Raw genomic sequence first — 17763 nt, 5'->3', positions numbered from 1 at the left:
CTTAACGATGAGCAAGTGTGTTTAGAAAGTGGAAGAGATGTGAGACTAGTTTTGGCCGTAAAAGCTAGGATCTCTGGGAAAGAGAAAGGGGAAAGTAAGCAGCGTTCAACATTAATCCATAAAGGGGTGAGAGAAGAGATGCCCGTATGGAGCCAATAAGAGGCATGCTTAAGACAAAAGGCTTTGTGATATAGTCTAAAATTTGGGAAATTCACACCACCAGTAGATTTTAGTTTTCTGAGATGAGATAAAGAGATTCTGGATTTCCTACCGTTCCATAACAATTTAGAGAGAAGACAGTCCAATTTTTTAAATAAAAAGAGGGAATATGAACTGGGATCATGGAAAGGGAACATATAGCAAGATAGGCGTGACCATCATCTTAATAGAATCCAGGCGTCCCCACCAGGAGAGAAAAAGACGGTTCCAAGAGTAAAGTAATTTGTAAACCCGATCAAGAATTTCTTTCATAGTTATTGTGATCGAGTCCGAAATGGAGTTGGTAAACCATAGGCCTAGGTATTTAATTCTAGAGCTATTACAGCGGAATCCAGTTAGGTGGAAATGATGTTTACAGCAAAATTTGGTTATGGGAAGAATTTCTGTTTTGTCAGAATTAATTTTATAACCCAATACCGCCAAAAAATCTGACATTTCTTGAAATAACGGGGGGATAGAAGATTTTGGATTGGATATAAAAAGTAAGATATCATCTGCATATGCAGAGAGCTTCAAGTGGTGATCACCATATAGAAACCCAGAAATTGAAGCATTATGACGGATGTGAGATAAAAAGGGTTCAAGGGATAGGATAAAAAGAAGAGGAGATAAGGGGCAACCTTGTCCAACACCGCAATGAAGCGAAAAATGATTTGAAACAAGACCATTAACTATAGTAGAAGCAGTAGGTGTGGTATAGAGTAATGAAACCAAGGAAATACATTTAGTACCAAAACCATGCCAACGTAGTGTCTTAAATAAGAAAGACCAATTGACTCTATCGAAGGCCTTTTCTGCATCGATAGACATCGCAGCTAAGTAATAGGATAGAGTAGACGCCTTGTTCAGAACATTAAAGAATAACCAAGACTTATCAGAAGTTAAACAATCCTTGACAAAACCACACTGCTCTGGGCCAATTAAATGGGGTAAAAGTAATTCAAGGCGGAGTGCTAATAATTTAGGGAAAATTTTATAATCCACATTTATCAAGGATATAGGACGATCATTTTTACAGAAGTTAGGATCTTTACCTTCTTTATGAATGAGACAGATAGAGACTTCTAGGAAAGTACCACTTGCTTCTCCAGTAGTGCAAAAATACTGAAAGAGATTGAAGAGTTTTGGAAGTAAGAGATTAGAAAGATGTGAATAAAATTCCACGGAGAGACCATCTGGACCGGGAGATTTATTTTTCTTTAGTGAACCTAGAGAGCCAGCGATCTCCTGAAGCCATATGTCCAATTCTAGGGATTTAAAATCAAGATCTGAGGAAGAAGACGAGGGAGAGATACTGCTATGATAAGAATCGATAAGGGGGCCTGATGCTGGTAATTCCGGAGTATATCAATTTTTATAGAAAGATGAAAATTCATCCAGAATATCATGATCCTTAAAAAGATGTTTCCCATCCACTGACTGAATAGAATCAATTAGAGGCCTCTCTTTTCTGGACTTAAGATAGTGAGCCAAGAGTGATCCAACCCTCTTACGGCCTCCATAGTACCGAGCACTGCTACGAAGTAGAATAGAAGAAGCGTTGTCTTTACAAATCTTATTAAATTCCAGCTTTGCACGAACAAGCTTCTGCATAGTGAAATATGATGAGGAGGTATAAAATCGATGTTCCAAGTGTTTTATATTGGCTAGCAGGGCTGTATGTTGAGTAAGGGTGTGTTTCTTTTCCTTAGATGCAAAATCAATGATAAAACCCCGGGCAGCAAGTGTCCCAAACCAAGACAGGAGAAATAGATGGACCTTCATTAAAAGAAAATATTTCTTCCACAAAAGAAGCAAAGGAGGAGGAAAAAACTGGATCTTGTAGAAGAGAATTATTAAATCTCCATCTAGAAGATTTGGGTTGTGGGCGGAGCAAATCAAAATCAGCAATCACCGGAGCATGATCAGAAATCAAAATAGGTTCAATCGAAGATGAGATGAGATTTTGAGCCGAAGGTTTGGACAGGAATAGATAATCTGATCGGGTCAGGGAGCCATGTGGAGGGGAAAAGAAAGAAAATTCTGTTTGGTCTGGGTTGCGTTGTCTCCAAGCATCTACGAGATGTGCCTGTGTGATTGTACTGTGGAATTGTTTGTGGGTTTTGTGAGGGACAAAACATACCTGGAATCTACGGTCAATAAAGGGGTCCGTGATCTGGTTGCAATCGCCCCCAAGGATAAATAATTCATCCTTGGGTTGCAAGCATTTATTTGTAATTGTGGGCCAGAAGGCGTAATCTGGTTGAGTCCGACCATAAATATTGAATACAGTTAAAGGAATATTATTATTAATGAGCAGTTTAACTAAAATCCATCTACCGTCAGTATCTATTTCTTGTGAAACAACAGAACACTTCAACTTTTTATGGCATACAATAATGACACCATTTTCTTTGTAGTAGTAGGGGAAACAAGAACGGAACCAACCCAACTGCGCTTGAGTTTAAGAGCCTCAGCTTCTGACAAGTGAGTTTCTTGCAATAAAACTAAATCAGGATTATAGGAGGCTAAATGTGAAATAATTCTCTGCCTCTTTATAGGGTTAATAAATCATTTATATTCCAAGTAACAACTCTGAATGTAAGAAAATAACAGTAAATATGGAACTATAGAACCAAAAACAGTAAAAAAGTAAAGGAAAAATAAGCAGAGCAGGAAAGAAGGAAAAAGGTAGATGAAACAGATGTACAGAGAAGAATATAAAGATACTCATGCTAGAGGAAAGGACAGAGGGAGGATAGAAGAGGATAGGAAAAGGAGGAACAAAAGATACAGCCAGAAGGAACAGTACATGTCAAACTGACGACTGTTATACATACCTTTTACGGGGAAGAAGAAAGACAAAAAGAAGGAGTGGTGACAACAATGAAGATGACACAGCCGACAAGGGAGAAAGCACCACACGGGACGCCAACATAACATTTACGGAACAGACAAACCAAATTTCAAATTACCCGCAAGGAAAGAAGAAAGATGAAGAAGAAAGTCAACATACTTCAAATGAGAAAAACATACAACAAGAAGCAACCTGTAAAGGAAGCAATCATTAGTATAACTGAGGACAATAGTTATATAAAACTATAAAAGTCAAGTGAAAGAAGATGGGCCAGAAATTTTCATCGATGTTGTAGAATGTGAATGAATGAATTTCCTTAAGTCTGCAGGATCCTCAAATGTGGACATATTATTCTGAAATGTCACTTTGAAGAGGTATGGATGAAAGAGACCATATCGAGGTCTAAGGGTGCGTAGAGCAGGTCTCAGATCGAGGAAATCTTTTCACCATTTGGCCATTGCTGTAGAAATATTGTGGGAAATAAACAAGTTGACACCTGACCAGACAAGACGTTTCTTAGCCTTGGCTGCATTTAACACTTGAAGAAGGTCTGTATATTGTAAGAAAAGAAGAATAACTCCCCGAGGTTTCGATGGGGCAGACGTAGAGGACAGACGAGGGCCCAGTCTGTGAGCACGCTGGATGTTTAAATTGGTCAAAGGAGGAAGATCTAAAAGCAATGGAAATAAGGATGTGAAAAACACAACAGGATCATTCCCTTCAAGACCCTCCGGAAGACCATATAAATGTAGATTATTAAGTCTGTTCCTGTTTTCGAGATCTTCAGCAGAATTTTTAAGAAGTGAAACATCTTTCTCTAGCGTTGCAATCTTCACAGCAGCATCCTGGATATCGCCAACATGTTGTTCCACTAAGGAAAGTCGGGAATCCATAGAGGACGACTTGTTATCCATCACTTGTAGGTGAGTGTTAGTCTCCTCAATAAAAGGGCGCAAAGCGCGTATCTCTTCCCGAATAGTATCTAAAGATACAGGAGCAGGAAGTTTAGGAGGGGAAGGCGAATCTTGTTTGAGGTGTTTGTTAGCCATGGGGGTTGCCTGCGTCTCAGAATTCGGCAAAAGTGGCGGTACTGAGCGAGAGGCAGATGTCTGAGCCCTATCCGCTGTAGAGGACGAACAGTGCATGGAGGGCTCAGTACACAAAGAATCAGCGTTGGATATCTTAGAAGTGCTACTCTTATTTGAATGTAATACGTTTTTTCTTCTGCCCATCAGTAGCTTTGAAATGCGCAGTCAAGAAATGAACCGACAAGAAATAAGCGCAGGCAACAATGAGCAAAATATTTCCCTCCAGTAGGCTCCCCGAGCCAGAAAGACAGTTAGTCTGCTAGTTGCGCAAATCTCCGCAGACTAAAAGGCTCAAGGTAGGTCAAAGCGAGGCAAAACCAACACAAGGCCAATAAAATATTGAATATTATGGGGGAACAAGCCTCAAAAGCAGTCACAATCAGCCCAGTGCTGAGAGAAATCAAGCTTCTATAAAAGAAAATGCCTGCCACAATACTGAGGGAGGGTTTAGAGGCCCATAAAAAATATGAAAAAAAGCCAAAAAAAGAAATGAAAACACCTTCCTTCAGTGCAGGATGCCTTCCGGTGTCATTTGCAGTCTGATTTCTAAGGATTCAGGATCGCGGGAACCGCATGGTAATCAGGGCACTTCCGCCGCGGCATGGAGCTCTGCTATCAGGCGGCCATCTTGGGCCTCGCCGCCAGGATTGGTCAAGTTTGTAATCATGTTAATTTTTAATAAAACTCTAAAGTAGCCACCTCACTGCATTACTGCTTTACATTAACAACAAATAAACATAATCACATGTTGACACATAAATACATATTAAGAACTAATTTTCACTTCCAGTAAAACACACGTATGTTTTCCTGAAATAAATGGTCAATATTCCTGAAATAAAGGGGTTACTGAGCTTAAAGACAATTCAAAGTTACAATTTTTAAACATACTGATAATAGATTGTAACATTGAAAAATATGCGCTATGTCTAATAATTCTGGCGTTAGACAATACTTTTGATTTTACTAAAACTTAGAATTCAGGTCTAAAGTTAGACTTCAGGTCTAAGTTTACCTTTGTGAATTGGACCCTTAGAGTATAGTATAACAAATACTCTTTACCACTCCCCTCATCAGTGAGGCAAACTTTAAGGTTTTCACATTACAATGCTGATTTACAAATATCAAAATAAATTACACTCAGATGCACTGGGTAAGCCAGGGTGTGCTCACTGACCAAATCCCAGTTCAAAGGAGAGGCAGACGGGGTTGTGCTCTTATGTCTGCCCTTTTCTCCATTTGTGAATGATGTCATTGAAGCCCTGTTAGGTTACACCAGCGATTCCCCAAAACTAGAAGGCACCTTCATCCTGGTTCTGCTATTTGCAGATGACACTCTTCTGTTGTCAAGAACACCTACGGAGCTGCGCTACTATTGGATAAATTCAAGGCTATTGCGACAACAAGGGGGTAAAGATCAACACATTCAAAACTAAATACATGGCGATAAGAACGTGCAAGTCCTTCAAAGTGAACATATACCTAGGACAAAACAGATTGGAATGCAAATTTAAGTTTGAGTATCTGGGTAGTATGTTTGATAGCAAGATGTCATGGAACCCACACATCCGGAAATGTAGAGCCATCCTGCAACATAGGGCCGCAGCTATAGCCAAAATGCATTAGCTAACGATCTCTGGGGCCATCTCCCATGCCAAGGCCAGGCTGCCTTCCTATTCAGAACCCACATCTGGGGTATAGAAAAGGTAAACCAGAATCTCTTTGTATGGTCATTATTACATGTTCTAAAAAGTACACCACTCACTCCTTTAGTTTTTGACATAGGTTTGAATAGGATAGAACTTCTGGCAATTCTTTATCGGTTTAGGATATGGTCAGTGGGGGAGTTTTCCCTTATAGTGGGGGACCGAAGAGTAAATAAGTCAGACAACACTATTACATTCCCATTGCTCTGCCATGTAAATACTTGGCTTAGTACTTTAGGTGTGGAAACTTACTGGAAAGAACCATCCTCTCTAACAATGACATCTAAACAGTCACTGAAGACTACATATTGGAACTATGTTACATCTAGTTTGCACCACTGCCCCAATAACGGGAGAGTACCAGCTCAATTTTTGTATATCAAAGCCATACCCTCATTTGAAAGGATTTTGGATGATATACAGCCACCATTAGCCAAGGCACTGTACATAAAAGTTTGATTTGACATAACACAAATTGAATCCTTTACATCAAAATGGAAAAAAGGTGGTAACAAAAATGATGACAACGATTGCACTTTGTACCCCGTTACTGCAGCAGGGAATGTGGCGTACGTCCTATTCTTTTGTCCTGCCTGTGTGACGCAAAAGGAGGGAATGGATAAGCCTACTGTGTCTTAACTTGGACTTCAGACAATATTCACAAATTTTAAGAATACTGAAAAGTGATTCTTCTAAGCCCATTGTCACTGACCATGTCATGAGTGATGTAATATGTGAGGTCACAAGCAGTGCATAGTGGGGGTTTAAGTTATAGTTGGCTCAGGTAAATATAACTGGTGGATTTATATAGTTTTGTATGATTGAAATGAGACCCTAACTATATCGACCCTACAACCTTTGTATTTTTCAGTGAATTTCAAAGGTTTTTCAAAATCTATTTTCTAAGGTTCTTTTTAATGTTATTACCTAACTCTAACATCCCTTTATCCTTTTGTTTTTATTGAATTTCTATCGTTTTTTATAGGTTAATTTTCTAACTATTACGTTCCAGGAACCTATGAGTGACTGCATGAATGCCTGACTCAGTCTGTAAATAGGTGCATAAGTGTCTGAGCGGGTCTGTGACTGGGTGCTTAAGTGTCTGAGTGGATGTCTGAGTGAACGTATGAGTATCTGAGTGGCTATGTGAGTGGATGCGGGAGTGTCTGAGTTGGTCTCTGACTGGCTATGTGAGTGTCTGGGTGGGTGTGTGAGTGGGTGTATGAGTGCCTGAGTGGGTATGTGAGTGGGTGTATGAGTGTCTGAGTAGGTCTGTGAGTGGGTGCATGAGTGTCTGAGTGGGTCTGTGAGAGGGTGCATGAATGTCTGAGTGGGTCTGTGAGCTGGTATGTGAGTGTCTGAGTGGGTCTGTGAGTGGATATATGAGTGTTTGAATGCATGTGTGAGTGGGTGCATCAGAGTCTGAGTTGGTCTCTGAGTGTCTGCAACCATGTCTGAGTGGGTCTGTGTCTGGGTGCATGAGTGTCTGAGTTGGTCTGTGAGAGAGTGTGCGAGCCTGAGTGGGTGTGTTAGTGGGTGTGCCAGTGTCTGAGTAGATCTATAACTGGGTGAATGAGTGTTTGAGTGGGTCTGTGGGTGGGAGCATGAGTGTCTGAGTGTGTCTTTGAATGGGTGCGTTAGTGTTTGAGTGAGTCTGTAAGTGGGTAATCCATTACATAGTGTGGGTAAAAAGGGAAGAAAAAATACAACAACTAACAAAGTAATGTGGCTGACACGTTTAAGCTAAAGCCTTCAACTGGAGCACAATTCCATTGTGTGAACCACAAACATATCATGAACCAGTCCCGAGTCAATTTCATTCATCCAGCAACTAGACTGTGCACTTCTCCAACACTAATTAGGAAGTCATTTCCACAATTTTCTAGTATTGCAGTACTCATTTTTCATTAATTTGGGCTGTTCTCCACACCCTATTATCCTTCCACATTGCAGATTCATTAGAAGGCATTGGTTATAAAGTTCCTTTATGATAATTGCCTATTAATGCATATATATGAACCCTTCACCAGATTTCTTTACCTATTGACTTTCATTTTGCTTCTTCCTACCACAGCCCAAAGAATAAGGCAGTGGCCATTTTACCAAGACATAAATATAGTGGCACTAAAAAAAACTGTTCCCCAACAATACGGTAGAAGGCACTTGACTTAACCTAGTATATATAGGTACAACTAATCACTGTTTGTCTTTACAAATGTTCCATACTAATCAAGACATTTATTGAAAGTGGCGATATTGAGTCATCAGCATACACCAGCATTTGCATATTTACTTATCGTATTGAGATCAAGCACCATTTATTAGAGTAGCAAAGGGGAATACAAACATTTTTATATTGAAGTCTCACCCCCTCAACTTTTTGAAGGACATTTTAAGCAATAGCATCTGACTCACGAGGGACATTAAGTAACAACTTGAGTTATTGCTGCTTTGTGCCAAATTTGTTAATCAGTTGCTTCTGACCTGTGAGGGACATCTATTCTAAGCGCCCCTCCAAATGGAAGAGCACCTTCCTACGCCACCTCCCAGTCACTAAATCTAACAATATTCCTTACGGTTTCAAACTATCTACTACTCCCTCCCCTATTTTTCTCGGTGAAATTGACATCTCTATCTTCAAAACTGGAAATATCCTCATACAAGCCTCTGAACACCACCTCAACATTTTCAATTATCATTTCAGCACTCTGTCCCACCAGTTGTCCTTACCTACTCCTCTCCCCTCTACTCCCCAACTCATGGACACGTCATTGTGCTCTCCTGCCTCCCCAACGAATACCCTTCTTCCCCTAGACATCTCTAACCTTAAGGATATATCCCATTCTATGACTTCCTATCCTGAACCCAACCCCGAACCCCCCAAAACATCTCAAATTCACTCACCATCTCTCAAACTCCCATGCTCTCCAATGACTGTTACCTTCTGACCCCTAGCACCACTTCTAACCCCTCTCTTTCCCCCAAGCTCCCCTCTTAGCCTGTACCACTACACCCCCTCCTGCCCCTACTCCCCCTCTCCGGATTTCCCCCTACCCCCAACTCTGATGTTGCCTCTCTATTCACCCCTTCCACCCTCTCTTCTCCTCTAATTCCATCCCCTACAACTATCCCATCCCTTTCCATGCATGTCCGTCCAGCACACTGCCAGATCACCCTTCTCTCCCTCCAGGCCTCCCCCACTCCCACAGCTTCAGCATTCCGCTTACCACACCCTAGGCCTCTCACCCTCTCCGAACACCAAACATCCACCCCCGACCAACTTCGAACATACCTCCTCCCCCCTCCTGCTCCAACTACCTCTTTAACTATCCCGTCCTTCCCCACGCCCCTCCCCCGACTGCCGGAACTTCCCTCTCTCACCCCCACAGACCTCCCCCACTTCCACAGCGTCAGCACCGTTCTCGCCCCTAGACCTCTCACAATCTCCGAACGCCAGAACTCCTCCCCCCGCCCCAACCCAGAACATACCTCGACCCCTCCTGCCTCAACTACGTCCCACCTCACTCTTTTAACTCAGACACTTTGCAACACTAACTGCGATGTTTCTTCCTTGGTATCCAAACTCGCCTGGCAAAAGGAGCACTTTTCACGCTACAACATCGCAAAAAAATCAAACCTTTCATTCCAGCGGAAGATTTCAAATCTGTTGTCCAATCTCTAGTCCTCTTGAAAATTGACTATGGCAATGCCCTACTCTCCGGATCTCCCAAAGTACACCTTCCCCCCCTCAAATCTGTTCTCAACCTAGCGGCCAGGCTTACAACTGACTGCAAACGCTCTGACTACATCTCGCCTGCTCTTAAGACCCTTAAATAGATTCCTATTGAAGGCAGATCCTCCTATAAAATAGCCTGCATTACATACAAAGCCCTTCATCAAAAGACCCCGCTCTACCTCTCAAACAAACTCAATAAAGCGGGCAGTGCCCGACCTATGAGAAGCACCAACTCTCTCCTCCTCATCCCCCCTCTGTTAAAAAAAAAAAAGCAGCGCAATCTCGCTCCTTCTCTGGTAAGGCTCCCAGCATCTGGAATGCCCTCCCTAAAGATCTATGACTTAACCCTTCATACGTCAGTTTAAAAAAAGACCTTAAAATGCACCTGCTCAACAAATATTGGGTTCTTAATCCTACTAATACCATACTTGCTATACTCTCACTTCCTTTTGAAACCCCTGCCTTCCCTCTCTCTTCACTCCTCGTGTCGACCTCACCTATTCACCCCCTTCCCTACCCATCTTCACCTTTTTCGTCCCCCCTTCCACCCCTTTCCGAACACTTCCCCTCCCCCCTTCCTACCCTTACTTATTCACAAAAAATTAGTCTACCTCCTTTATACTGTTTAGTAATTTGTAATTACTCTATACACGTGTTGTTTCGTAAATTGCTACTTCTTTGCATTTTTTATTGATTCAAACTATATTACTCAATGTGTTCTCTAAGTCCACCATGTCTGAATGCTTCATTTGGATACCACTGTTTTGTATTCCATGTACTATTGTCATTTCAATGTAAAGCGCTCTGATACCCCTGGGTGGAGCCAGCGCTATATAAAACATTTTAAATAAAAAAAATATTCAAGTTCTGAAGGGATTCAGTCTTGATAAAGACTCCACCCTGTGTTTTCTGACTCGAAAACGACATCTACTAATTACTTGATGTAACTGTAGTTATGTGAAAGGCCAGACCGATTGGCTTTGGTGGACATGCAGAAAGAAAATTCCTCAACAAGACAATATAAACAGATACATTTGAAAAGCTTCAGGAATGGTGAATACTTTTCTAAAATCACCTTTCTTCTGTTCACCTCTTTTAACAAACTAAACATCTACCATTCCCATGCTCATCATTTACTCACCTAACCCTGCTTGATGACCAATCTTCTCTGGAAATTCCATGGTATGTGTGTAATTTTATACCTCAGACTCAACACTCTTTGTGATCGATTTGAGTCCTGAATACTCTTTGGACAGCACAGAAGGTACATTATACTGCTGAGTCTGTGCCCCCTTAAGAAAACAAACCCTAGTCAGATTAACCACAGAAAGTTTTATCAAGCTGACACACACACACACGCACGCACGCACGCACGCACGTACGCACGCACACACACACACACACACTTTTTCTCTCTCATTCTCTTTTCAAAGTTTAACTTTTTCCTCCCACTTTTCATTCAGGGGTAGGGACACGCCAAAAGGAGAAGCCTCTTAGAAGAGTGCTCCCATTATTTACTGGATTTACTAATATCTAGATCTAGGGTTGCAATCAGGAACAAGTACACTAGCCTTCTAGTTCTTTGCTTTGAAGTTAATATCTATTACCTTTATTACCAGGCTTAGATCCTACTTGTTACCTTCATTAGGAGTGATGTTGCATCAACTGTGACCCCCATATTTCATGGAATATGGGGATGGCTAAGAATGGATTTAGTGTGTGCAAGCTCAGTCATATTTTTCAGGGATTATTATGAATTGTGAGTTCAGTGAAAAAACGTTTGCAGGAAGTCTCCAATTTACACACATTTCAAGACTGCTCTCTCAACCACTACAACCCACACTGGGAGAGGATTCTGCCAAGGTAGCAACTTGCAGAGACGTCTTAAGGCATGGGAAAGTGGGCTCTGGCCCTACCCTTTCGGGGACCCATTGATTGATTCCGCTCCATTCTCCAAGCATTCCTGCCCTGATGACCTTGAATGATTCTTAAATATAGATTATTTATTTTAAATACTCTTTTCCTTTAATTTATTTTAATACATGTGATGTATAGGAGTCTGGGGCAGCACTGAGCAGCGATATTGGTCAATATTGCCCAGAGTTACATGATGCTGAGCTGATCTGCCGCCTGTACTTTGGATCGTACCGTGAGCCCCGTGCCCTGAGAAGTGTGGTACAGCGGCCAGGGCGGCTGACTCCAGAGCACGGGGCTCACGGTTTGATGCCCAGCACCAGCGGCAGCTCAGCATCATGTGACTCTGGGCAATAGCTCACTTAATTTCTCCGATGGCCCCCAGCGCCTTGAGACCCTTGGGGGTGATTATTTTGCGCTTTGCAAGTACCGGGTTATTATTATTTATTATATTTCCAGACCATACATACATTTCTATCAATTACAACCAAGACTAAACAACGCACAATAAGACAGGGTGGAGGTTTAATAATTCTCTCTTTGACAATGAGGAAGGTCAGAAGCAGATTACCACTTCCAAAAAAAACTTTATCATAGAAAAAACCGAACCAGACACTGAACCAAAAATAATATGGAATGTTCTGAAAGCCATTACAGACAGTTGGCAGATAAATGTTGTGTTTAGGTTTTTCACAAGCCATTGTGAGTGGATTTATGATTATTATGTTCTTTATAAACAAATAGAACAATCATATTCTAAACACACTTAAAAGATAACCAAGTTAGATCGCATGCTGGCCTACACAAAAGTCTTGGAGGCTCTACAGAAACTGAGGCTCCTGAAATATGAAAATGATAAAATTCTTACACCTATGTCATCAACAATAAATCAAAGAGACTCTGAATTCAATAAGGCTGGGAAGGTGCTAGGTAATCACCAGAAATTCAATAGAGAGAAACCAAGAATTACAACTATTAAAGATCCAGAAGAGATAATACAAACAAGTACAAAGAAAATCCTATATAGCCTTCATTAAATTCTACTCATCTCTCTAAACATTCAATTAACAATTTGGGGCATATTCACAAAGGTAAACTTGCATATGAGTAAATCTACACTTGTAAGTTTACTCCTATATTTTTTAGTAAATGTTCTACTTTTGGCTGTTCCCCATTTACAAGTGTAAAGTGAATCAAAAGTGTAGATTTTCATGTCTCTGCTGCCTGAAACCAGGTGGAGCCAAATGTATGTATGCAAAGTTACTGCGGTCAAAAGGGAGCACTAACAAGTCCAATACCACACAGGGCCAACCACCCCCCACCCCCCCATAGAAATGAATGGTGGCAAAGCCCTAAAATAAGACCCTATCAGAAATAACTTTAAATTAAAATAATGTCTTTTGACATAAAAATATTTATACATTAAATGTTGACTGTGTCATCTAAAAATACATTATTGAATAAAAAAATAATGAAAACAATGTATTTAAAAAATAATATATTATTTTTAATTAAAATATAATTAAATTACCTTTAATTAATTCTACACATCAATTTAAATAATTAACAATATCTAATGAGGAAATATAATTTGTTTTCCTTTAAATGGGATTGTAATTAAATATAAACTTCAGAAAAAATATTTGTATTTAATTTATTTAATTAAATTAAATATTGAATTTAAAATTAATTTCTATACAACATAACGGCAATTCTACATTCAATGGAGCCAACACTTAAGAAAGCAGAGGATGTTAGCAATACATTTCCATCATTTAAGTTGGTTTGAGTTTAGACCCCTCATAATATTAGTGAAACACAATGTTTACCTACAACCTGAGTTTGGTGGGTTGTGAAGTCATCCATCTCTGCACGTCCCTCCCCTCTACATCGTTTTTATAGCCTTTATGTAATCATAACTACAAATTTCTCACCATGGACTTCAAATCTTTTAAATTTCTTCAGGCATCCTCTCGCCCCATGCACCACTTCTTCAGCCTGCATAGATCAAGACATATTCTGGACCCATTGCAACACCTTTGGTATTATTAGCTGGCAGCACAATTGCAGTGGCCCACATGCTGGTTGGCGGGTAGGTGTGTGGAAGAGCTGAGGCTGGCCTCCAGGTCCCATGGACAGCAGCTGGTGAGGGAAGCTTTCCTCCCACTGGTAGTGATCCCTGTCAGGCTGGTGACCTGTTGCGGATAGCCTACTGCGGATAGCTTTCAGCAGAGTCTGCGTCTGATGCCGAGGTTGCCTCAGTATGCACCTGGGATCCGCTTAGGTTCAATTCGACCATTTAGAGAGCTGCTTGTGAGGGAGGGAGCGGCAACATGGGAAGCGGGTGAGGTGGGAACCCTGGGACACCTGTTGCAGGATGGCGCATTGGTTCCTTTTGAGCATTTTCTGTCTTTAAGCTTTTTTTATTCCCTTTACTTTAGGGAATGTATGCACGTGTGAACATAATTAATAAGTAAGCAATATCACTTTATTTTTACTGAAAGTGTTTTAACTCTTATCTCTACAGATGGCAAAGACATATGGCAATGTCTTCACTGTATGGCTGGGGGGAAAACCTTTGATTATACTCAATGGGTACCAGACAGTTAGAAATGCCCTCATCTCCCAGTCTGAGGAATTCTCTGGACGACCTGCAAATCCACTCACGTTGGCATTTATTGGAACTAATGGTAAGATACTGATCTCTACTTCTTCATAAATTAGGAAGAAAAAATGTGCCCATCTTCAACTTTGATATCTTCATGATCCTTTAAAAGGACCTTCATTGTAAAGAGTTGTAGAAAGAGGCTCTTTGAGGGGAGCACACAGGGTGGTTGCAAGTTGTTTCATGTGGTGTAAATGAACACTAAAATGCACACCAGGCAAAGCATGTGATGCGTGTACTGAGAGGGAGGGATGGAAAAGTGCAGCCCGGCACATCAGATAAAGTCAGATGAACAGATAGGCAGACCAGGTCCCACAAGCAAACAAGGGTGCTTGGAGATGAAGGACGAAGCCTCAAAAGCAGGGTGGTATCCTACCATGGACTGGATCGATCCCTCTATCTCCCCCTAATGGCAAGTTGTGAGCTGATGGCAGGGGATGTTTATGGGATGAAAGTGTTGGAGGCCGAAGTGCACTGGAACCCAGTACTGGTAAGTTGTCAAACATGATTCCATCATTAGGGAAAAGGAAGGAATCCTATCTCATTGTTACATGTACTTCCTTTCCATCACTTAAATAGTGACACCCGTAAAACAGAAAGGCACTCCTGGCAAGATTTGACAGTACTACCGTTAAAAATCGACACCTTCTGCCAGCCGATGCTCTTGTAATAGACTGAATAGGGAGACTCAAATTCTGAAAACCTTTTCAAGGTGGTCACTTTCCAGATGAATAACTGACCTGTGTCATTTGGAGACCACCATCAAACCCAAAAGAATTCCCATTTCAGATAACACTGAAAAAGCCAGTGCATGAGGAAGTCAGCAAGGCACTTCCAGAGAATCCTCAGTCATGCAGTGGAGCTGCCTGTCAAGGCCCTAGATGGAAAAGCACTAAAGCACCTACATAACTCCAAACAGAACTCAAGCAGCATCAAGCTGGCTATACTCCTAGAATTCAGGAGTTCAGGCCAATCCTATTGTGGGTAAGATTTGTGGAGTAAGAATAGTAAATCTAAACTCTCTAAAGTATGCTTAATTTGATGATATTGTGCAAATCAATATTTTGCAGTATATTGTTGCGGATCAATACTTTTGTATTTCCTATTTTTACATACAATCTTTCTGTTTTTTTCTAACAGTTTTATAGAGAGAGTTTCGCTCCCTAAGATCTAAAAGAAGGGGACCCACTGAAGAGGCAGAGATTAGGCCCATGAATGGATAATATATGTTCTACACAACAGAATTTAAGCCGTTCAACAACCATTCTTTCAGTCTCAACTAGAGAGGATGACGGACCAAAAATACATACATAGAGAGGCTATTGGTGAGCGATTTTCATCCATTGGTCTATGCAACTGTCTTACACATTTTGGTTCTGCCCACCATAGCATAAGCATGGGGTAATAGGGAAGTCCACTTCAGGCAATTCTATGTTGGAAAGGCCAACATGGAACTGCTGTCAGAAAGTCCCATCATTATCCCGATTGTAGAGCCAAGCCTGGCTCCATTGTCATTGTGGATTATGGATGGCTTCTGAAGAACCGACGGGCTACTTCGGAAGTGCCGTGGACGGAGCCTCCGCCCGATGCCTCCGCCCAGCGCATAATAATGGGTACGTCTTGCGAGAACTGAGCATGTGCGCACACACGTGCATGCGCAGTCCTACCAAAATGTACATCCGACATAGGGGTTTAGAAGAGAGAGACCACGGCGAGGAGGAAGAGGGCAGCCCGGAGATGCCACAGTAGAGGTAAGTGCCTTTTTTCTTTTTTAATTTTTCTTTTTTATTAGAGGGGAGGCGGGGAGCCTATTTTTGTCTGGGGGGGGCTGGCTAACTCTGCTCAGGTGCAGAGTCGGAGTTTTGCCTAAACTCTGTGTTCTCAGCAGAGTAGGCAAAACTCCGCGCACTCCGCTGGCGGAGCAGAGTTCTCTACCCGCCTTTAGTAAAATCCCAATTTTTTGCAAACTCTACACAGTACATTCCTAGCAAGACATAGTCTCCCATTCTTGCTGTGAAATGGATTTCCACATCTTAAATAAATGTTTGTTTGTTTGAAAAATGAGCTGAAATGATTTGAACTACAAGACTGTGGAAATTTCTTCTCCTTCCCACTCTCTTCTTTGTCTCGCATGAGTGTAACTTGTTCACTGTCTTTGTTCTGTAAATCCTTTGCTGATTTGAAAGATGTCTCAATACTTTTGGCAATCCTAATAGTGTCTACTAATGTTGGGTTTCGCAAGGTGAGTAATTTTTGCTGTATATTCTTATCAGAACAGTGACTAATGAACTGGTCACGAATAAGTTGATCACTGAAATTCTCTTTTGGCACTCAGCAACCTGTTTACGTAAGTGTTAGACCTGGCATTGTTGGCGTAGTTTCCCCTGACTTTTTGCCTCTACCTCCTGTATTTAAAAAAAAAAGTTTTTTTATTGAGTTCAAACTGCAAAGAATCACAAAACATTGGTATGCATATCTTCGAACATGTTACATCATGTAGCCATGACAATACAGTGTATATTCAATCAGTCTAACGATCCGGATAAATGTCTATTGCGCCTTGACATTTCCATTTTGACAGTTGGGGATATACATAAGTCACCTCTGTGCGCATTCCACCCGCTCCATTTTTTTATCCCATTTTTTAGGGCATCCTCTAGATTTATACACTTCTTTTTCCGCAATCATGCATTTATCCATTTCAGCCACCCAAATCCTAGTCGATTGACTAACGTGTACCCTAGCGTGGCAAATTGATTTTCCATTTCTGTGAGATCAGTAGCTTCCCAAATGTTAAGAAGCCCCAGCGGTGGAGTGAGTGTTATCTGTTTCCCAGTGGCATCCTGCATGTGTGTCTTTGCCCCATGCCATATGTGGCGTAGGAGCGGACAGTCCCATATAGTATGATAGAAGGTTGCCACTTGATGACAGCCGCACAGACATAAAACACTCTGCCTAGTTCCTATTTTTGCTAAGGTTACCCCTGTGAGATACGTTCTGTGATCAGTGTCAAAGTGCAGGTGCTCCCTGTGTAAATTGTTGTTACAATTAGTTTTCCCTGATTGGCATATTTGATTTACTGGTAAGTCCCTAGTAAAGTGCACTGAATGTGCCAGGTCCCAGTAAATCAAATGCTACTAGTGGGCCTGCAGCACTGATTTTGCCATTCATGGAGTAGCCCCGAAAAGGGATCTCAGACCTGCCACTGCAGTGTCTGTGCACAGATTGTTAACTGCCATGTCGACCTGACAAGTACACCCACTTGCCAGGCCCTAACCGTCCCTTTTCTTACATGTAAAACACCCACATGGGCAGGGTGCAGTATATGTGAAAGGTAGGACATGAACTGGTGTGTGTGAGGTGTGTGCTGATAGTGAAATACTGCCAATTTTGTTTTTTCACTATGGAAAGGCTATCTGCCCCATAGGATAGAATGGGAAATACTTTGAAACATCTTACAAGTATAACTTTCCATTGGGACCAGATAGAGATATAACGTTTAGGCTCTCTAAACTCAGAATTTAATAACACAACTTTTAGTAAAGATGTTTTTTAAATTATGTGTTTGAAAATGCAGCTTTTAAAATGTAGACATTTTC

The 17763-nt window shown here is 41.3% G+C and overlaps 1 protein-coding gene across 1 annotated transcript in view; it reads left to right on the top strand.

Moving 5' to 3' along the window:
• LOC146786126 (cytochrome P450 2J2-like) overlaps window positions 1-17763 on the top strand; it is a 169276-nt gene that overhangs the window by 6989 nt on the left and 144524 nt on the right. Inside the window, exon 2 of the mRNA XM_085635626.1 lies at window positions 14027-14189. Coding sequence (XP_085491752.1) covers window positions 14027-14189 — 163 coding nt within the window. The remainder of the gene's footprint in view (window positions 1-14026; window positions 14190-17763) is intronic.

The sequence above is a fragment of the Triturus cristatus genome, chromosome 11 (genome assembly GCF_964204655.1).
Source record: "Triturus cristatus chromosome 11, aTriCri1.1, whole genome shotgun sequence".
NCBI lineage: Eukaryota > Metazoa > Chordata > Amphibia > Caudata > Salamandridae > Triturus > Triturus cristatus.
The sequence above is the reverse complement of the archived record's forward strand: the minus strand, read 5'-3'. Positions and strand labels throughout refer to the sequence as shown.